The following is a 22982-nucleotide window of genomic DNA, read 5'->3' as shown; positions in this document are numbered from 1 at the left end:
ATGACACTGATGAGATTTTAATCTGATGAAAAGTAGAAGATGACTTGACTCAATCAGCTGATCGTTCAGTATATTGACTATAAATCCAGTTTATTAAACATTAAAGCTTCATTATTTTAAAGAAACTTGTTAACTTTTAAAAACAAACCGTCAGCAGAGATGAGCTGTGCTCTCATGTGGACCGCCACCGTCCAGCAGGTGGTGCTGTTTCCTACCTGGGCTCTGGTTGTAGTAGGGACCTCCGTTGACCTGGTTGTTCTGTGTGATGATTGGCTGACCGGTCACAGAGGGGGGGCGGCGGTAGGGCAGGGATCCCCCCACCTGAGGAGTCTGCTGTCGAGGCTGAGGACGGTTCATACTGTAGAACTGGGGGACGATGGGACCTGAGACGGCACAGAGAAACCGGGTCGGACATCATTTCAGTGGACCAGTTCAGGACCTGACACCGGTTCACTCCGACCGGACAGATTTAATGATGAGGCTGCAAAGACTTTAAAGAAACAGACTGAATGTTCTCAGAGTTTATCTGACAGAGACACTGAAACACTTAAGCTGCACCATCCAGTCTCTGTGAGGGTGGAGGACAGACATGGAGGACAGACATGGAGGACAGACATGGAGGTGGTGGAGGTGATGGAGGACAGAGATGGAGGACAAACATGGAGGAGAGAGATTGAGGACAGACATGGAGGACAGACATGGAGGTGGTGGAGGTGATGGAGGACAGAGATGGAGGAGAGACATGGAGGAGAGACATGGAGGTGGTGGAGGTGATGGAGGACAGAGATGGAGGAGAGACATGGAGGTGATGGAGGACAGAGATGGAGGAGAGACATGGAGGAGAGACATGGAGGTGGTGGAGGTGATGGAGGACAGAGATGGAGGAGAGACATGGAGGTGATGGAGGACAGACATGGAGGAGAGACATGGAGGTGGTGGAGGTGATGGAGGACAGAGATGGAGGAGAGACATGGAGGTGGTGGAGGTGATGGAGGACAGACATGGAGGTGGTGGAGGTGGTGGAGGTGATGGAGGACAGACATGGAGGAGAGACATGGAGGTGGTGGAGGTGGTGGAGGTGATGGAGGACAGACATGGAGGTGGTGGAGGTGGTGGAGGTGATGGAGGACAGACATGGAGGAGAGACATGGAGGTGGTGGAGGTGATGGAGGACAGACATGGAGGAGAGACATGGAGGTGGTGGAGGTGATGGAGGACAGAGATGGAGGAGAGACATGGAGGTGGTGGAGGTGATGGAGGACAGACATGGAGGAGAGACATGGAGGTGGTGGAGGTGATGGAGGACAGACATGGAGGTGGTGGAGGTGATGGAGGACAGAGATGGAGGCGGTAGAGGTGGTAAAGGCGGGGCTGTTGGAGGAACTCACCTTCAGCAGGTGACGAGGAAGAGGAGGAGGAGGTGAATGGAGGAGGAGGTGCAGGAGGAAGGAGAGGAGACGCTTCACCAGGCAAAACACCTGATTGGATGTCAGCAGAGCCGGGGGCGGGGTTAGAGGGCGTGGGCGTGCTGGTGGGTGCGTTTGATTGCAGAGACGAGTCAGCAGGTTTGGAGGGGGAGTGAGGCTGAAAGGGTGCGTTTGGTTGTGTTAAGGTGGTGGTGGAGGAGGAGGAGGAGAAGGAGGAGGGAGTGGGGGAGGGCGAGGGGGAGGAGTTAGGAGCAGTGGAGGAGGAGCCAGCTGTCGGAGAGACTTCAAGGAAACAAGGAAGGAAAGAAGGAAGAAGGAAGGAAGGAAAGAAGGAAGGTTCAGGAGGAGTGAGGAAATCACAGCTTCATAAATATCTCAGTGAAGAGGTCACTACTGAGACTGTGTGTGTGTGTGTGTGTGTGTGTGTGTGTGTGGGGAGAGGGGGTACCTGGGAAGGTGGAGGGTGGTGAGGGTGTTGGCACGGCGATGGGAACGCCCACACTGCCGCTGCCGCTGTTCTCCCTGCTGCTGCTCCGACTACTGCTGCTGGGGTGACTGCCCCCACTACTGCCACTGCACACACACACACGCACACACACACACACACACACACACACACACACACACACACAGAGAAGTTATGAATTAAAGTTTCTCCAAACTTTTTTACAGAATACATTTTCCCCTTTATGTTTTTTTTTAAACGACATGAAGACCAACGAGCAGGACAGACAGACAGACAGGAAGTCAGCTTCCTGTAGAGGCCCTTCAGAGTAAAAGCAGAGCAAGTCGGTTAGTGATGTCAGCACAGAAGCAATGAAACAATGACAAGCTGCAGACACGGGATCTGATTGGCTGACAGGTGCAGGCGCAGACATAGGTGGTGATTGGATGAGAAAGATTCTACAGCGGTCCCGTGGCAGAGCTGTGATTGGACGGCCGAGATGATGTATTATTGTTCATTCATAGTGTAAATTTATGAACTGTTCAGATCTCAGACTCACTGAGTTTGTTATCAGACTGACTGAAGATGAACTCTGTGTCACTTGTTGATTAACATGTTTGACTTTCAACTATTTTAAATATTTGCCATCTTTTCCATCCAGAGCACCAAACAGTGAGAAGAGCAGCAGCTGCAGACTGAGGAGGAGTCAGTGATGAAGAGAGTCAGTTAGTGGATGCTGTGTGGATCCTCTGTGTTCAACCAGCTGTGATGAGACAATAAAACATCTGGACATTAATACAAATACAGACTGTCTGAAGGTTCAGAGAACATGACAACTGCTTCTGGACAGAAAGTAGCTCAGACAAACTAACGTCTGCTCCATTAGAGCTTCAAGTATTGAATCTGATCAGAAGAACGTTTGGTAGTTTAGTTGATCGGTGCTGGATGACAGCACAGAGGAAACACTCAGGATGAAGGACGTGATGAAGACAAGTGACGACTCAGAGCAAAGATTTAAAGACTATTTAACTAATTATTGTTCTGCAACATCTGGTTCAATGTTCTTCCTCCAAACTCAGTCACATCTACGGACATGTTTAGAGAATCAGGCTAGCAGTTTCCCTCTGCTTCCAGTCTTTATGCTAAGCTAGGCTAACCATCTCCCACTTCATATCTAAATGCACAGACATGAGAGAGGTAACTAACACTCAGATAAGAGTATTTCACAAATTGTTGAACTTTTCATTGACCTGGACTCATCTCAAAGACTACAGCAGTAAAACTGAACACATGAAACATTTGTAAAGCGACTCTTTGCTCATGTTCAGTCAGTTTGTTAAATGTGATCAGATCAGAAACACAAAGAATGAAAGCATGAAGTGAAGCTGGACAGGACGAGTCTGTTCTGTAGTTAGTTCAAACTTTATCTTCAACACATCCGTCAGTCTGGATCAGAGCACGTTCATCTGATCAGCAGCCATGACACTTCATCACCAACGTCATGTTAAAGAATCATTTAGAAACCTGCAGTCCAACCACACGTATGGATGTGTTGAATATCTGCCTCTCTGTAAACTCTACAGAGGGACATAGACGTAACATATATATAATATGTGAGAGCAGAGGGTGAAGCTCTCAGTGTGGCAGCCATGTTTACACGCCGGCCGACCCGGCTACCTGTATGTTCGGGGGCGATGGTTCAGGGTAGCGGTGCGGGCCGGACTGGGAAGCTGTCCCGTGGCCATATTGTTTCTGGTGGGGCTGGACACGTAATCGTTGGGCACCACGGGGGGGCGCACCGGCTCCAGTGTCCTGTAGGGGGAGTTCTTCCTGTACAGGCACGAGGTGAGGGGGGAGACAGGGTTAATGTGGGGGAGGAGGAGGGATGTTATCTCTGATGACCATCGTCCTGTAGGGGGAGCACTTTCTGTACACAACATTAAATACCTGAGAGACAGAACATGTTGAACTAAAGTGTTGGAGCAGGTTTGTCTCACAGCTGGGTTCTGCTCTGATGAAGCCTCGACCCGACCTGTAGTTCTGATCTGTTATCAGTTCACTCCATCTCATATCACTTTAAATTATGGTAAATGGTAAATGGTCTTGCATTTCTATAGCGCTTTTCCAGTCTACTGACAGTTCAAAGCGCTTTACAACACATTCACCCATTCACACACACATTCATACACTGATGGCATTTAAATTAAAAAAAATAATTGTTCATCCCTAACAGGATATTAACCACACTAATATTTCAAGAAACATTCAAAGTGCTGTATTTAATCACCATGACCTGATTGATGAACCTTCATCAACATGTTCAGTGAATGTGGGTGAGGAGCCACAGGAGGGCGCTGTAACTCTCACTAACTGTTGTAGTCACCAGCCCAGTGTCTTCTCACATTAACTGCTGCTTTGTGGAGCCATAGACATTATTATAATTAAATAGTCATGATTTTAAAGCAGCACAGAACATAAATAAAGCTTCATGATTAAAATGTAATGACTGATAAATTACAGTCATGTTTAAAGGTCAGCATGTATTTTTAGAGAATTAAAGTCCTCCAGCATCACGAAGCTGGAACAAAACTGTAGAAGAAGAAGGAGTGAGCGAGCGTCATGAGAGAATAAAAACAAAAACTGACTGGAGTCTGGTGAGGATTCAACATCAACAACACAAATAATGACTGATGACACCAGCATGGTACCACACACACACACACACACACACACACACACACACACACACACACACACACACACACACACACACCAGGAGCATCACTTCTGTTATATGTAACTAAGTAAACAATTATTCAAACACAAAAACAAGAACCGAATGTGAAATCTGTTTGTGTGTGTGTGTGTGTGTGTGTGTGATGGCAGAAGGACTTGGCGTGTGTGTCGCAGCACGATGCCGACCCACTGCTGTGTGTGTGTTCTTTGTCTCAGTGTGAACATTAGTGTGTGTTGATGGAGGACAGATGGCTGCTGAGCTGCTTCTGTTCCTCTCAACACTCCTCCTCCTCCTCCTCCTCCTGCTCCTCCTCCTAATCCTCCACCTTCTCCTCCTCCACCTCCTCCTCCTCCTGCTCTTGCTCCTCCTCCTGCTCCTCCTCCACCTCCTCCTCCTCCACCTCCTCCTCCTCCTCCTGCTCCTCCTCCTCCTAATCCTCCACCTCCTCCTCCACCTCCTGCTCCTCCTCCTCCTCCTCCACCACCTCCTCTATCTGAGTCATATTCTTATTGACGTGTTAGTTGGCATGTTTCCTGTCTATGATCCTCAGGTCAGGTGGTCCTGCAGCTCGTCCTGCAGCTCGTCCTGCAGTTCGTCCTGCAGCTCGTCCTGCAGCTCGTCCTGCAGCTCGTCCTTCACGCTCACAGTCTTGTAAATTAAAACTGAGTGTGTGGAGACAGCCGGCCAATCAGCAGGATATAAACAGTAAACAGGAAGAACACCAACAGGTAGTGCTGCACCAGCTGCCTCGGCACCGTCAACATTTTTCACAATAACAGTTGTTTTGTGTATTTGAGTGTTTTCCCTGCTGAGTATTGTCCTGTAATAATGATTTATTCTCCAACAGGTGGAGTCAATATGTCAGAACAGGAAGCTGAGAAATAACAGTTCTGACATTATGACGTCTATGTACATTGTTAAAGACATATCTACTGAAGTTAGCACACTAACCAGCTAGCCTGTGCTAGCATTAAAACAAATATATATATATATTAGGGCCGGGACTCGATTAAAAAAATTAATCTAATTAATTAGAGGCTTTGTAATTAATTCATCGAAATTAATCGCATTTTTAATCGCATATAAATATTTGACCTGAGAACAGTGAGAAGCAATTGTTTTCATATGGGTTTCAGTATACCATTGAATAATGACTGAATACAGAAGCTTAAGCAACAAAACATTGTTTTGTTTTTTTTTCAAGGTGGTACTTAACCAAGACCAACAGACTAGGGATGCAAATTATCGATTAATTCATTAATCGTTAGTTGATGGACCTTATGGATCGATTAACGATCACCTGATAAGACGCGATTTTCCTGAGAACCTAAATTTAAGGGGAAAATTTAAGCTGAACACTCCTTATACAGGACTCTGCACTAGTGTGTTAGTTTATTTTTAGAGCACAGCACAATGAAACATGTTTCAGTAACACGTTATTTGGTAAATGGTCTTTCCTGCCACGACACTATGATGATTACTGTATTTAACTACTTAAATCACAGTAGCATAAACTGATTTGTTGAACTCAGCCTGATGTAAACATTAATAAAACACAGGCAGCTCTATGTTTTCCCTGTGTGATGTTCAGGGACAGGTCAGGACAGTCTGAAGACAGAGAGCTCTGAGGTTGAAGTCTTATGCACCGTGAGACAGTGACAGGTCTGTAGGCTACCTACGTCTTGACCACATGTCAGCTGTTCAGCTGCAGCAGAGGAAACTCCGCTGTTCTCAGCTCCACTGCGACGAGCGCTTTTTAAACAGTAGCGACCGGCTAAACTACGGGAGGATCCTGTAAACCGGCGCTGATCCGGTGTGTTTATCAAAGCTTGGTCGCAGTGCTGAGGCACCGGGTCGGTTTAAGCTGCGTTCAGGCTACATTAAAACTTTATAGATCCATGGGCAGTGATCAGTGTCGGCGGCTTTTTAACTCGTTAAATAATTGTGCGCCAGTGTAATCGGTACGCCTGAAACTCATCCAGTGAGAAACGTTCCGCGGTGCAAAAATAAGTGCGATTAAAGTGCGTTAATTTTTTTAACGTGCTAATTTTTGTGTAATTCATTTTTGTGTAATTAATTAATCTTAATTAACGCGTTAAAGTCGCGGCCCTAATATACATATATATATATATATATATATATATATATATATATATATATTTATTTATTAACAAAAATAGAAGAAGCACCAAAGTCAAATAAAAGAGGTGTGTTTCATTCAGCCACTATCAGAAGACATGTCGGCACCGATTTACATTTACCTGGAAGTTATTGATTATCAATAAACGTATTAATGTACTGTCATTTATTTTGACTCTAGTTTCTGAACAGATGATTGTAATGACTGAGCTTCAGAGCTGCTGGGAGGTTACCTTCAGACAGAGCCAGGCTACATGCTTCCCTTTGTAGCCAGTCATCAAGCTAAGCTAAGCTAACCTGCTGCTGACAAACAGAGAGACACAAGCACTTCTCACACAGAGATCCAACAACATCATTACATCCAAGCTGAACCAAGCAGCTGCTCCAGTGTATCAGTTCACACAGCATGCTGGACCCAGAACAGGTGTGATGGCACACATCAGAACCATGATCTGTGTGTTTAACCTGTTAAAATGTGTCAGCAGACTGTTTGTGATCATATGGATGCTGTTGTGTTGTGTTGTGTTGATGCTGTAGTCAGGACCTGCTGCCACATCACTGCTGTCTGGTTCTGTATCGCTGCTCTGTGGGACATTTGTCTTTTATCTGATGAGTGAAGGACCAGTTTATATGTCACACTGAACACCATCAGACCAACACACACACACACACACACACACACACACACACACACAGACGAGGGATAACAGAGCAGGATTCACACCTTGAAAGACAGTGTGAGAGGGACAGAGACAGACAGACAGACAGAGAGACAGGTGTACAGGCTTCTACACTGGTACAGGGGGCAAAATGTACGATCTGGTTAAATCAATGTATTTGGAAAATATGTGTGCTGTTAAAACTGGAGACAAACAAACTGAACTCTTCACCCAGAGAAGAGGTGCACGCCAGGGCAGCAGTTTAAAGCTATAGTTGGTAATCCTGTTCACTTTTTGTTATACTGGGTGAAATGGTCCTTCCATCCTGAGAGTAGTCAATACATAATGTGTTCAGAAGAAGGAACGAAAAAAATCAAACCTCTGGCAGCTGCAGGCCTGTAAAAACTCTGACCAATCCCTGCCACTCAGTCAGAGTGGAAAGAACTAGGGCTGCAGCTACCGAATATTTTTATTCTACCGATTATCCCATCGATTAATCGAGTAATCTAATAAAAAATAATTTTGCATTATTAAACAACAATACCAAATAATGCATAATGAAAATGACAGGCCTGTTAAATAGACAAGACAATTAGATTAATTATTATTTTTAATTAATTAATTGTTATTAATTAATAGACAATTGGCTTTTATTCCGGGACTCGGGGAGTAAGGGTGTGTGTTTGCTTGTGTGTGCACGCGTGCGTGAGGGAGAGTGAGAGAGCGGAGATGAGTGTGTGTGTGTGTGTGTGTGTGTGTGTGTGTAAAGGAGTTGTTTGGTGTAGGCTATTACTCTCTTGCAATTTAACACAAATTAATTTCCACATCTTAACATGATATCTAGTCATAGCGACATCAGGCTCCAGCTTCTACAAATACCATACGCTCTAACTAGCGATGGTAGGCTACGTTGACTTAGCTAACATCAATGTTTACGTTAGCTTGTGTCGGCGACGCTTGGTGAGCTGGTGTTAACAACTGGATGCTTTCGGTTCAGATGTTGAATCGTTGTTGACGTGCTGTTGTGGTACGCCAGTTCTACTTTGCAGTAGACATGTTGCACTTTGTTATCTTCTTTTGTAAGTGTGAAATGATCCCAAACTTTGGACCTTCTCTGTCTTTTACGGACGGTTTCTTGGCTCTCCGCCATCGCGCCCACTCAATTCTGAACGTAGTGGTGTGTGTCCGCAATAACAGTCCGTGTGGAAAAATGATCCCTGAGCTAAGCAGGCCACATAACGCGGGTGATAGGAATTAAACGAAGCCTCGAGGCAGAGAATTTGCTTCGACCATTTTTTGTAATTGAATTATTCGAGTTACTCGAATAATCGTTTCAGCTCTAGAAAGAACTAATCATGTCTTTATGTCTCGTCCTGCCCACGCCCCACACACTCCATACCGAGTTAGCAGGAGAGAACAGTGCAGAGAAAATGCAGCCAAAAGTGGCACTGCCAGCGTTACTTGTGACGGCTTGCCCCGCTAAACGGGCTAAGAAAAGAAAGCTGGAGGAAGAAAAGGCTGCAACGAAGAAGGCTTTGGATAAAGCCAGAGGGAAACGCAGAGTCAACATCGGTTCAGCTTTTGAACAGTGGAGACAACTGAGGGAACCGAAGGGCCCAAGAAGTGATGCAGAGGTTGATGTCTTTCTGTTGGACAGGTAATTATTTGTTTTGCTTCGGGGGGGTTTGTTATTTTCATGAAATATGTAACGTTAGCCAACTTAGCTACTTTTGTAGCTCGTATTAGCCCAATGGTTATAGGATATGACACTCGGCTCTCCTCTGCCCTGCTGACTCCTACTGTCAGATGCGCATTCAAGTTTGTGGGGGCGGGGCTTTGAACGAAGCACTGATGGGAGGGGGAGAAGGGGGTGGAGCTTAGACGAGGTGCCACTTTCAAATCTTGCTAGCTCTCCAACATTACCAACTATAGCTTTAAGTCCGATTTTCTTTAACATGTATATAAATGAAGGTGCTGCTGAGTTGGATCAGTGTGCTGCTCCCGGCCTCTCCCTCCTCGATACAGAGCTGAAGTCTCTGTTGTCCTACTGTCTCCTACTGAACAAGGACCACAGCAGCAGCTGGACACAGTAGAAAAGTCCTGTCAGAACTGGGCCCTGGCAGTAAACATGAAGAAAACTAATGTCATGATCTTTCAAAAACGCCCCAGATGTCAGGAGAACAAACACCAATTTACCATAAATAATCATGTCATTGAACGCAGCATGAGTTATACCTGCCTTGGTATAACATGACAGCATCAGGGAGTTTCAACATGGCAGTGATGCACTGAAGGAAACAGCTGAAGAGCCCGACATGCAACTAAGAGAACATTTATCATTTACAAACTCCAGTCAGAATCTGGCTTCAGAGATTTGATGGTGTCATCCAGCCCGTTATGCTGTACGGTGGTGAAGTCTGGGTCCACTCAGTCATCAGAACTGAACCCGCTGGGACAAACATCCAACAGAGTCTTTACATGCAGAAGTCTGCAGACACATTTTACACAGAAACACACCAACAAATGCATGTAGAGCAGAATGAGGCAGAGACCCGCTGATAATTAACATCCAACAGAGAACGCTCCACTTGTTAACCAGCTGAAGTCCAGCCAGAGACGCCTCCACTCCAAAGCCCTCCAGACTCTGAGCTGAGCCCAGAGAAGAGTCCCCTCTGTCAGCTGGTCCTGAGGCTGACTGCCCCTCTCAGACAGTCTGACAGCCTCACAACAACACTGCTCTCCCAACACAACCAGAGTCAACACATTATAACACAATGTAAAGAAACCTGCAACACTGGAGAGAAGAAACTAAAAGCCAAAGTGGATCAGAACCTTATCTCGCCCTGAAAACATGATGAGTCAGCAGAACATCTCTACTGTCAGAGATAGGAAGCAGAGACAGATGCTCACCAAGTACAGGCTCAGTGACCACAAACTGACAATCCAAACAGGAAGACACAAACAATCATGGCAACCAAAAGACAACACAACATGTGGTCACTGCTCGACAGGTGAGGCTGAGACAGAGATGCACTTTCTTCTACAATGTGAAACATTTAACGACACCAGGAACATTTATTTTAACAAGTTCAACTCTGTAATCTCAGAGTCCAAAGAGCTGAACCACCTCTCAACATTAAAATACTGCTGGGAGAAGGAGACAGGGCATACCTGCTGCCCACACACACACACACTGTATATATAACTAATGTAAATCAATCTTGGTGTTGTGTTTGTGTTGTTATTTGTTGTGTTCTGTCCGAATGTTTGGACGAGTTGTGTTTTGATGCTTTGGCAACATTGTTGTAAAACTTTCATGCTAATAAAGCTCCTTTGAATTGAACTGAATTGAATTGACAGAGACAGAGACAGAGACAGACAGACAGACAGACAGACAGACAGACGTACGTACCCTAAGATGCCTTTTCCTGCCCTCGGGGGGCTCGGTGGTTTCTGTGTGGGGGGGTTGGACCGGGACAAACCTCCTCCTAGTTTCATGTTCTGCTGACCGTTCACCTGCGCTCACACACACACACATGCATGCACGCACGCACATGCGCACACACACACACACACACACACACACACACACACACACACACACACACACACAGTAACCAGTCAGCTGAGTGTCTGATTGATGGTGTTTATTGTAAACTTCCTGTCAGTCAGAAGGTTTGACTCTCTGATCAGAACTGAACTTCAGTACTCTGGTTCAGTCCAAACAGAATGCTGCAACTCTGTTTTACTGTGAAGCTCCACAAATGTTTAGTGAACTATGAGACTTCACCTGTGTGTTCAGGTGCGTTGTTCAGGTGTGTTGTTCAGGTGCGTTGTTCAGGTGCGTTGTGTGTTGTTCAGGTGTGTTGTTCAGGTGTGTTGTTCAGGTGTGTTGTACAGGTGCGTTGTACAGGTGTGTTGTTCAGGTGCGTTGTACATGTGTGTTGTTCAGGTGTGTTGTACAGGTGCGTTGTACAGGTGCGTTGTACAGGTGTGTTGTTCAGGTGCGTTGTACATGTGTGTTGTTCAGGTGCGTTGTACATGTGTGTTGTTCAGGTGCGTTGTACATGTGTGTTGTTCAGGTGTGTTGTTCAGGTGTGTTGTTCAGGTGCGTTGTACATGTGTGTTGTTCAGGTGTGTTGTTCAGGTGCGTTGTACATGTGTGTTGTTCAGGTGTGTTGTACAGGTGTGTTGCTCAGGTGTGTTGTTCAGGTGCGTTGTACATGTGTGTTGTTCAGGTGTGTTGTTCAGGTGCGTTGTACATGTGTGTTGTTCAGGTGTGTTGTTCAGGTGTGTTGTACATGTGTGTTGTTCAGCTGTGTTGTTCAGGTGCGTTGTACATGTGTGTTGTTCGGGTGTGTTGTTCAGGTGTGTTGTACAGGTGTGTTGTACAGGTGCGTTGTACATGTGTGTTGTTCAGGTGTGTTGTTCAGGTGCGTTGTACATGTGTGTTGTTCAGGTGTGTTGTTCAGGTGTGTTGTACATGTGTGTTGTTCAGGTGCGTTGTACATGTGTGTTGTACAGGTGTGTTGTACAGGTGCGTTGTACATGTTTGTTGTTCAGGTGTGTTTTGCCTCCTTACCTTGAACCTCAACAACCACTTAACAGGTCAATGAAAGCAACAGAAGAGGAGGAAGAAGAGAGAAGTTGTGTTGAAGTTAGTGTCAGTGCAGCAGCATCGTGAAGACATGGACACAGACAGACAGACAGACAGACAGACAGACAGGTGAAGATAAAGATGAGGACAGGTTGAAACAGGACATGAACTGAATGTTAACAGAAACCTTTCTGAAGAGTTTTGCACACAGTGACTTTATAATTACTGTCACTACATATAACACTGATGTGTTTACTGTACATGTAGCGACAGACTACACACACTGATGTGTTTACTGTACATGTAGCGACAGACTAGAACAGTTTTTTCTGAAGGTAAACATTAATGATTAATTGAGGCCCTGGGAGCAGACAGCTCCACCTGTAGGTGGTTCAGGACATACCTGTCAGGGAGAGAACAACTGGTGGCCCTGGGGGGGGGGGAGCTGTCTGACCCCAGAATAGTAAAATGCGGCGTTCCACAAGGAAGCATTCTCGGCCCGTCTTTGTTTTTAACATATATTAATGATATGCCAGACGCCTGTTCATGCGACCTCTTCCTGTATGCTGATGACTCAGCACTGTTAATGTCCCATAAGCATCAATCCACAATAGAGAGTACCCTGAGCACAGAGCTAGCTTCTGTAAACAGCTGGCTGATTGACAACAAGTTGTCCTTACATCTTGGTAAAACAGAGGCCATCTTGTTTGGCTCAAAGTATAGATTGAGCAGATGCTCTGAATTCAGGGTCACTCTGAATAAGGTTGTGGTCAGAGCAAAATCATCAGTAAAATACCTGGGATGCATCCTAGAAAACAATCTGGATGGCAGGAGTATGGCCAATATGGTCACTAAGCCAAGTCATTAGGCTCACAAAGTTATTAGCTAGAAATGCCAAATTTTTAGATAGGCCAACAATGGTAATATTAGCTAATGCATTAGTTTTTTTTAAATCATTTCGAATTTGCAAGCACCTCCTGGTTTGAAGGCCTAACATGTAAACCTAAAGGGAGGTTGCAAACTGCACAGAATAAACTAATGAGAGTCATTTTGAACTTGGGCCATAGATCACATATAGGTAGGTCACAATTTGCAGAACTTAACTGGCTACCTGTTGAGTCGCGTGTTGTTATGACTAGGCTGAATATGATACATAAAATACTGTTTGGTAGAGTCCAAACGTTCCTAGCAGGTCTGATTATCAAGGTAAAGGACAAACACAAGGTTTGCACTCGTGGCAGCATCTCAGATCTGTGTCCATATTCCTTCAAAACATCTGTAGGCAAAGGCACCTTTGCCTACATAGGGACAGTGCAATGGAACAAATTAAATAGGGATATAAAAGTCATATCCAGCCTAAACTCTTTTAAAGGGAGAATTAAGGCCTGGCTACTAGAGAGGGTAGCGGAATAGAGATGGTAACCATCGAATGTATTTAATTTCTTTTTTTTCTTAAAAAAGATTTCTTTGGTTTTATGGTTTTAGGTGACTATTATACACTCTGTGAGTGTCATGTCATGTCTTGTCTTGTCATGTCTTGCCTTGATGTTTTATGTGAGGACCACAATGGAAATAAGTCCTGGACTTTCTTGTGTTTTTATCCTCAATTGTACTTTTTATGTCTTAACATGGGAGACATTTTATGCTGCAATTAAATAAATCAAATCAAATCAAATCAAAAAATCATTGTCACCATCATCATTATACAGTATCTTATTGTTCCCACCTTGACTCCGTGTCCGATGTCGTCCAGCACGCTGTAGTCGATGGGCTTCCTGATGTATCTCACCGGTCTCTCAGGATTGGCCGGAGCAACGATTTTATGTGAGCGTGTGGTGTTCTTATTGGTGGTCAGGATGCCGATCTCTCTCCTCGCCACCTTCTCTTTGTGAATGTCCACCGTCTGAAAGGAGAGACACAAAGACTGGAGCTAATGTCTGACTCACGGGCCAGGCTTCAATACATTATAAAATATGCGATGTTCAGATCACTGTCACACTCGTGAGGTTGGGTAAAAACCATTTACACTGAAATTAGCATGTATATAAGTTTATTCATAGATGTGGGTAAACAGGCCGATTGACATTCTTATCAACAGAGGACGAGTTTGTTCTGGCGTCACGTTCGACACGATGAACAGGGAACAGTGGAGAGCAACAGGGTGGCCACTGATTATGTTATGGTGGTTATTTTTTATATCTTTTACTATCATTCAAACTTTACACCAACTGAATGATGTCTGAGTGCTGCTGCGGAGAGACGGAGTGGGAAACACTGATCTGACAACATCAACAACTTGCATAGTACAGGAGAACATTAATGTGTGATGTTTCCTACACTGCTGATCAGAGATGGAGCTGATCAACTGCTGATGTTCACCGTCTTAGTTTAGCCTGTTAGCACGCTAAAATGAGCTAATCATCAGTTAACACAGAGTCTAGCTGAGGCTGATGATGTCATCAGCTCTGCAGGTAATTTGGTGATAAACCAAAGTGGGGACAGACTGATTATCAGCCTGGATCCATTGGAAATGATGATCTGGTGGATCTGACGGATCTGGTGATCTCATGTATCTGATGATCCTTATCTGTGATGTTTCTGTCAGATTGTCGATAAAATAAACTAATTTAAAAATGTGCAAGTTTGGCTCTGATGCAACATCCTCTGCTCTAACCCTGCTATACTCTGATGCTAAGATTTTTATTTTTCCTGTAAATGTCTATCGGTTCCAAATATCAGTTATTGGTCTCTTTGATTTTATTAATCAGGTACAAGTCCTGAAAAAGCCACATGGGTTGACCCCGACACATTAACATGTTGACCAGATGATGGCGCTAGATGACAAGAATCACCAAAGTTATTACAGTTCATCCTGAGGAACATGAACTGATATTTTCATTGAAGCAGAAATTAGGTTTGATGTTAAACTATCTGAACTTTAACATGAACTGTTGTGTGTGAAAATAACAGGCGAGTCGTCTTTAAGATCCTCAAACTGCAGATTTCATTCAGAACACAGAGCCGTGTGTGTGTGTGTGTGTGTCCTTTCTGACAGAAGCTTTTTGTCCCATTTCATGTGAATCTCTCTTCTTCTACTGATTCATGAATCATGGTGTCTCACAGTTACGTCTCAGTTTGACTGACAGTTTAAATGTATTCAACATGACAACACAGTTAATCTTCACACTGGAGATATTAAAGTGTAATAAATGTGAATATGTATGAAAATCTGTTCTACATGTGTCAGTGGTTTATTAATCTCGTTCAGACGAGCTCAGTCACAGATCGTTTGTCACGATTAACAATAATTACTAGATGTGTCCTCATATTTACAGATGAAGTATTGACATAGCTCAATAGCTTCCAGGTCATGTGATCAACTGACTCAAAATCAGTGTGGGATCATGTAACTACACTGGCTGCATGAGATACACCTCTTGTTTTTACATTTTACATCTCTAAATATTTTTTATTTAGTATTTATATTATAAATATTTTTTATTTAGAGATGTAAAATGTAAAAAACAAGAGGTGTATCTCATGCAGCCAGTGTAGTTACATGATCCCAACATGATTTTGAATCAATTGATCACATGACCTGGAAGCTATTGAGTGTGGAGCTGTAAGAAAGAGCAGATGGAGAAAGAGATACATGGCCTGAAAGCCCAGATAAATAAGGGCCAGTCTAATGTCCACTCCTCAAACACGGAGAGCGAGTATATGAAATCACAGATCCAAGTGCTCTGTAAGAGCCTGTCTCAAGCTCTGGATGATCTTGACGTAAAGATTTCTTACAGCAAGACCCTCGAAGACACACTGCAAAAGATGAATGAGGATATGAATCTGAAGTTGGAGGAGACTAAAGAACTGGAATCACAGATCATCAAATGCTCCGAGATGCTGAAGAACACTAAGGGTGCTCTTGAGCAGCAGATTTCTAACAGCAAGGATGTTCAGGTCAAATTTGAGGAAGTAGAGGCTGAACACAACACTGAGACAACTCCTCTAAGCCTGAAGGTGCAGCTCTCTGACAAAGAAACAGAGTTTGAGGCTCGCACAAAAGCCAAACTGCTGGAGGCCGATCTTGTATTTGAGAGGGCTCAAGTTCAGAAGCTGCAGGAGAGACTGGGCAAGAAAGAGGAAGCTCTTCTAAAACAAAAGGAAGATGCTAAGAAGTTTGTAGAAAGAACCCAGACTTACCATCGACTCCAGCTTGAGGAACACAAAGAGGAAACCAGGACGGTCGCATTTGCCCTGAAAAAGGCAGAGGATCTGCTGGAGACTGAGTGCCTCTGCTGGCAGCAAGAGAAAACCTCCCTGCTGGAGGAGATGGAGAAATCCAGAGCTCTCTGTGTGGCTCAGCTGGACGAGCAGAAACATGAGAACGACAACCTCATGGCTGCTCTGAAAAACATGACCAACCATCATATTGAGTGGCTGGATAAAAATACATCTCTAATTCAGGCCACAAGAGACTTCAAGAAGACTCTGCAGGATATGCAGCAGGAGGTGCAGGAGGCTATAGAAAGATCTAAGGCTTCCCATCAAGCCCAGCTTGAGGAACACAAAGAGGAAACCAGGAAGGTCGCGTCTGCCCTGAAAAAGGCAGAGGATCTGCTGGAGACCGGTGCCTCTGCTGGCAGCAAGAGAAAACCTCCCTGCTGGAGGAGATGGAGAAATCCAGAGCTCTACATGTGGCTCAGCTGGAAGAGCAGAAACACAAGAAAGACACCCTCGTGGCTGCTCTGAGGAATGTTGCGCAGGAGTTGCAGGGTCATCAAGTTGAGTGGCGGGAGCTAAAGACATCCCTCATTCAGGCCGAAGAAGATCTTAAGAAGACTCTCCAAGAAAAGGAGCAGGAGTGGGAGGAGAAAGAAAGCTCCTTGAAGTCCAAGTTGGAAGATCTCAGGAGCCAGAAAATTCCGAAAATTCTTCTAGAGCCCAGATCCACGCTCAGGAACAGAGACTTGCTCAAACACACGCATTTGTTATCCCTGTGCTACGACGGGTTTTCTCCGGGTGCTCCAGTACGCCCACTTTCATTGAGGAAGAAATTCTTCAATAAAAAAAAAAAAAGTTAAATCAGTGCATAAAAATGATAACATCTGCACGGCATTGCACGATCTGGCCCAAACCATCTACGTTCATCTGGCCCACATACTACATCTGCCCTGAAAAAGGCAGCGGATCTGCTGGAGACTGAGTGCCTCTGCTGGCAGCAAGAGAAAACCTCCCTGCTGGAGGAGATGGAGAAATCCAGAGCTCTACATGTGGCTCAGCTGGACGAGCAGAAACACAAGATCGACACCCTCGAGGATGCTCTGGAAAGCGCGTACAGCAATGAAATTCAGTGGCTGGAGGAACACAATACCCACACTCAGAAGGCGAGGGAGGATATGGAAAGATCTGAGGCTTCCCATCAAGCCCAGCTTGAGGAATGCAAAGAGGAAACCAGGGAGATCGCGTCTGCCCTGAAAAAGGCAGAGGATCTGCTGGAGACCGAGTGCCTCTGCTGGCAGCAAGAGAAAACCTCCCTGCTGGAGGAGATGGAGAAATCCAGAGCTCTCTGTGTGGCTCAGCTGGAAGAGCAGAAACACAAGAACGACACCCTCGTGGCTGCTCTGAGGAATGTTGAGCAGGAGTTGCAGGGTCATCAAGTTGAGTGGCGGGAGCTAAAGACATCCCTCATTCAGGCCGAAGAAGATCTTAAGAAGACTCTGCAAGAAAAGGAGCAGGAGTGGGAGGAGAAAGAAAGCTCCTTGAAGTCCAAGTTGGAAGATCTCATGAGCAAGAAAATTCTGAAAATTCTTCTAGAGCCCAGATCCACGCTCAGGAACAGAGACTTGCTCAAACACACGCATTTGTTATCCCTGTGCTACGACGGGTTTTCCACGGGTGCTCCAGTTCGCCCACTTTCATTGAGGAAGAAATTCTTCAATTAAAAAAAAAAAAAAAAAGTTAAATCAGTGCTTAAAAATGATAACATCTGCACGGCATTGCACGATCTGGCCCAAACCATCCATGTTCATCTCGCCCACATATGGTCTGTAAGGCCATCTGTACCACCATCCGCATAAAAATATCATTAAATCTGAGCGTAGCAAAAAAATAGCATGAAATAAAATCAAAGAAAAAAAAGATAATAATAATGTCACGTTTGTCAGTTGGTTGTTGTTGAGAATTTAAAATCTGTTGTAAAGCTTTAACCACACACAGGTCATTTGACAGCAGAACTTGTGCTTTACTTCTGATACTTCAAGTACCTTCAGCTGATTATACCTTTACTTAACTAAGGTTTTGAATGCAGGACTTGTACTTGCAATAAATTGTTACATTGTTGTATATATTTCTACATAAATGAAGGATCTGAGTACTTCCTCCACCACTCATCTACTGACTACAGAAAAATAACATATCAAGTCCCAGAAAAATCCTCGCCCATTTCCACCTACTGTCTTTTTTTGCAAATTCGCCAAATGTCGCAAACCTACTTTTTCGAACTCCTCCCAGGCAATTTCACCAATTAGCACGAAACTTTGCACACAGCTTCTGTGGATCCTTCTGACAAAAAGTTATTAAAATAATTTTGCTATTACAAAGAATACTCAACTTATTAAATAACAACTTCCTGCTTAACTTCCTTATTAAATAACAGACTTCCTGCAGACAGTAGTATCCAAGATGGCTGCTGGTTAGATGCACTGGGTCATTCAGCACTACCAATCCATCAAAAATCATGAAAATAAGTCGACATCCATGCAGTTGAGCAACATCTCCAGGCTTGTGAGAAAGATAAACGTCAAACTGAGGGATTAGTTTTTGTGATTTTGGAACTGTTGGAGACTTTTTGATGACATGTGCTGCAATGCACTGACACACCAGCAATACTGGATTACCTGAAATCTTGCCAGTAAAGTGGATATTGTATACTTTGAAAGTTCTTTCATCACTAACTAAAGAATGGCTACTAAGAAGTTAGCTGAAGAGATGGAAGAGGTGAAAAAGTCTCTGAATTTCATGTCAGAGGAACTGAGTAAGGTAGCAAAACAACAAATGGGTGTAAAGGACAGGCAAATATAAGCCTTCGGCTTCAGCCTATTCCCTTTTCGGTCACTGTATGATATTTTCTTTTTTTGTGTGTGTATATATGGTTGTAAGTGTGTATAATATGTGCTGGCTAAATTGTTCACACAAAATGGTTGATTTTGATATTGGTGTTGTATGACCGAAATTAACAAATTTCATTCATTCATTTGGTTCCAAACAGGAAGTGTTGCATATCTCCACATTGCTTTGTCCGAATGACATTGAACTCAGGTTACTACTTCCCCATGAGCCCCTAAGGCTCCGTGCAAAATTTTGGCAGATGACCACTAGGTGGCGCTGTTTAAATTGAAGTATTTTATATCTCCACATCGGTTGCTTGGATTAACACGAAACTTAGTAGAAGTATTGTCAATGCCCTCCTGAGGATATACGTTGAAGGTTTTACCGATGCCAGTCTAATTTAGTATTTGGCACTGTGCCCACACCATAACATGAAATTGATAGGGGTGGTATAGACTGGCCCCTGTAACTCACACACCAAAAATGACCAGCAGGTGGCGCTATTATCAAGACAAATACGTTTTGTCCGAAACACGGTCAGTTGACACATGCGCACACAATAATTGGGCAATGGGGTCGGGTAAGCAGCACGCCCTGACAGCAGCATGCCCCGACGTGCGTGGACTGCGAGGGCCCGTTCATCACTGCTTGCAGTTTTAATTAGGGCCCGAGCACGAATCTCGTGCGAGGACCTATTGTATCTGTAAGGATTATTTATTATTTTTTGTCCTTCCCCAAGATCGCATATTTGGCAGCCTGAACATGCCCCAAAACTCACCAAACTTGGAACATACGTCACATGTGGTGAAAACTTTGATAATTCAACATGATCGGCGGTGGGTGTGGCCAGGGGACTCCATAGCGCCACCTAAGGTCGGGTCATGTGACCAAAAACTTTCTCGGATCGTCATGAAATTTACAGGACTTATGGGTCTCAACGACTTAGCCCGGAATTATTTTTGTTGGAATTTTTGCCGCAACAGGAAGTCTGCCATCTTGAATGGCGTGCGCCGATTTTCAATTTTCCGACGCTGTTTTCGGGACTTCAGCATGTTCGCAGACTCACCAAATTTCGCATGTAGCTTCTTAACCATGAGTACATTATTTCAATACCTTGTACTTTAACTAATTCATCCTACAGATTTAAAGCCACAGACTTCACACTCACTAAATATCATCTTCAGAACTTGATGATGACATCTTGTGAAAAGCTTTCACCTACGTTATACCTGGTGGGCGTGGCAGTGTGTTCAACTTCGCGACCCCCCTTATGGCTTTTCCCATTCTGTAGGAAACCATTTCTTTCAAGCCTCGTACATTGTTTAACTTGGCCTACAGATATAACACCACAGACTTCCCAGTCACTAAGTATCATCCTCATGCCTTGATGATGACATGTTGTGAAAACCTTTTGCCTACGTTATTCCTGGTGGCTGTGGCAGTGCGGTCAATTTCGATGACCCCCTTATGGCAATTTCGATGACCCCCTTATGGCTTTTCCCATTCTATATGGACCCAAGTTCTATGGCTTGTAGTTTCACTATTTTTTCCTACATATTTAACACCACAGACTTCACATTCACTCAGTAGCATCCTCAGACCTTCAACAGCCTGTGTTGTGCTTGGTGGGCGTGGCGGTGCGGTCAATTTCAATCCTTCGCCATCGCGCAGGAAGTCCTTATTACTTCAATTCCCTGAATAGGTCTTTGCATTAATACTGTGATAAGTGAACAAATGGCTCCATAGTGCCCCCTGGAATAGTTCAAACTTGAAGCCCCGCCTCCTACATGCACACATATTAGCAAAGGTCAGTACGCATATGTATCATGACCAGGCGCACAAAAAACCCTCTTGGACACATGCCCTCAGTCTAAAAGGAAGTCTGCCATTTTCCTTCAAATTCAATCCTTCGCCATCAAGCAGGAAGTCCTGATAACTTCAACATACAATTTCCCATCGGCATCAAATTGCTCACATGTAGAGGAGCTCACCCTGAATACGTCTCTGCATCAATACTGCGTCATATCCATAGCGCCACCCACTGGACACAGGAAGTCACTGAAGATGTCACTGTTGTGTTTTGTGTGACATGAATCTTATTTAGGTAGGACATTTCCACAGGCAATGGGCAAGCACACATCTGGGCGCACAGGCCTCCAACGGCGCCACAGCCCAACATACGTGGGGGGGCGAGGGCCCGTTCATCGCTGCTTGCAGTTTTAATTATTATCTTTTTTATTTTTAGGCCAAAATGATCGCATTTTTCACTGCCTGAACATACCCCAAAACTCACCAAACTTGGAATATACGTCACACCTGGCGAAATATTTTATAATCTGTTGTCGTTGTGAATTTCCACCACTAGGTGGCGCTATAATCAAGGAAAGTGCGTTTTGCCTAATAACTCCCATATACTTTGTCGCACATTCAAAAACCTTATATCCACGCGTTCATATCGAACTCCTCCCAGCCAATTTCACCAATTTGCACCAAACTTTGCACACAGCATCTGTGGACCCTCCTGACAAAAAGTTATTAAAACAATTTTGATATTCCAAAGAAAACTCAAGTTATTAAATAACAACTTCCTGCAGATTTCGCTCCAAACAGGAAGTGTTGCATATCTCCACATTGGTTTGTCCGAAGGACATGACACTCAGGATACTACTTCTCCATTAGCCCCTAAGGCTCTGTACTACATTTTATCTCATGACCACTAGGTGGCGCTCTTTAACTTGAAGGTTTTTATATCTCCACATCGGTTACTCTGATTTACACAAAACTTGGTACACTCATTGCCAATGCCCTCCTGGGGATAGCTGACGAACGTCTTACCGATCCGACACTAGGTGGCGCTCTGGTGGCAGTTTCATTTTGTATCTGCCACTGTGCCCACACCATAACACTTAAGGATATGAAACTGACTGGGGTGGTGTAGACTGGCCCCTGTAACTCACACACCAAAAATGACCAGCAGGTGGCGCTATTATCAACACAAAACCGTTTTTGGCTAATAACTCCCACATAATATGCCGCACATTGTTTAACCTTACATCCACGGGTCCCCTATATTCAGCTGAATTGTGTGATGTAGGCCACGCCCACTTTCGCATTCAATTTCCATTCGCAAATTCGACAAATGTCGCAAACCTACTTTTTCGCAACTCCTCGCAGGCAATTTTTCTGATTTGCACCAAACTTTGTACACAGCATCTTTGGACCCTCCTGACCAAAAGAACAGCTTCCCTGCCTTCACTTTTGCTTCCTCAGTGGAAGTTGTTGCATGAACAAGCCCTGCTGTCGACAGCAGCATGCCCCGCCAGCAGCATGTAGCGACAGCAGCACCCGTTCATTGCAGCTTTAATTATTATTATTATTATTATTATTATAGTATATTCAGAATCAGAATCAGAAATACTTTATTGATCCCTGAGGGGAAATTGCTTGCATTACAGCTGCTCCCATTCTAAAGTCTTAGAAAATATGCAGAAAAATAAAAACTACATATAAGCAAGAATAATAAAAATAGAATAAAAATATAAGAAATGTACATTCTACTAGAAATATATCTATATATACAGTGTAATAAATAATGCTACAGTTGAAATATGGGTTATTGCACATTATTTGTTGTAATTATGACACATGTACACTGACTGTAATGTCACCTAAAAGAGAAAACACACAGTATACAGAGTTAAGCATGAGCATCATCATTTTCCACAGACATCAGAATAACATTGATGTTGTGAATTCTTCAGGCTGTGATCAATATGTAACTGAACTGTTCTCTGAGACGTGATGACGGTTCCTGTAAAGATGTTGTGTATATAATTTACAGACTGTAAACTCTGCCCCTGATGTATGTATA

General features: G+C 44.1%; 2 protein-coding genes across 10 annotated transcripts in view; one reads left to right on the top strand and one right to left on the bottom strand.

Moving 5' to 3' along the window:
* The window catches only part of LOC311263004 (abl interactor 2-like), a 57205-nt gene that overhangs the window by 3995 nt on the left and 30228 nt on the right, over nucleotides 1-22982 (bottom strand). For 3 of the 9 annotated variants that reach the window (XM_084362809.1, XM_084362803.1, XM_084362806.1), the window contains 7 exons: nucleotides 13731-13907; nucleotides 11990-12007; nucleotides 10820-10923; nucleotides 3550-3702; nucleotides 1876-2000; nucleotides 1389-1709; nucleotides 216-383 (listed from right to left, as the gene is read on the bottom strand). In XM_084362809.1, the coding sequence (XP_084218935.1) occupies nucleotides 216-383; nucleotides 1389-1709; nucleotides 1876-2000; nucleotides 3550-3702; nucleotides 10820-10923; nucleotides 11990-12007; nucleotides 13731-13907 (1066 nt within the window). The remainder of the gene's footprint in view (nucleotides 1-215; nucleotides 384-1388; nucleotides 1710-1875; nucleotides 2001-3549; nucleotides 3703-10819; nucleotides 10924-11989; nucleotides 12008-13730; nucleotides 13908-22982) is intronic. The other 6 variants (XM_084362804.1, XM_084362802.1, XM_084362810.1 and 3 more) reach the window with 6 other exon arrangements.
* On the top strand, nucleotides 15641-17798 carry LOC311263005 (uncharacterized protein; the record flags this gene model as incomplete). The annotated part of the gene is made up of 2 exons (XM_084362811.1): nucleotides 15641-17616; nucleotides 17737-17798. One exon carries the CDS (start codon nucleotides 15641-15643, stop codon nucleotides 16751-16753), a length of 1113 nt encoding a protein of 370 aa, XP_084218937.1. The 3' UTR covers nucleotides 16754-17616; nucleotides 17737-17798.

This window comes from Pagrus pagrus, assembly GCF_965226575.1.
Source record: "Pagrus pagrus genome assembly, chromosome: 9".
Lineage (NCBI taxonomy): Eukaryota > Metazoa > Chordata > Actinopteri > Spariformes > Sparidae > Pagrus > Pagrus pagrus.
Note: the sequence above shows the minus strand (reverse complement) of the source record. Positions and strands in the feature narration are given on the sequence as shown.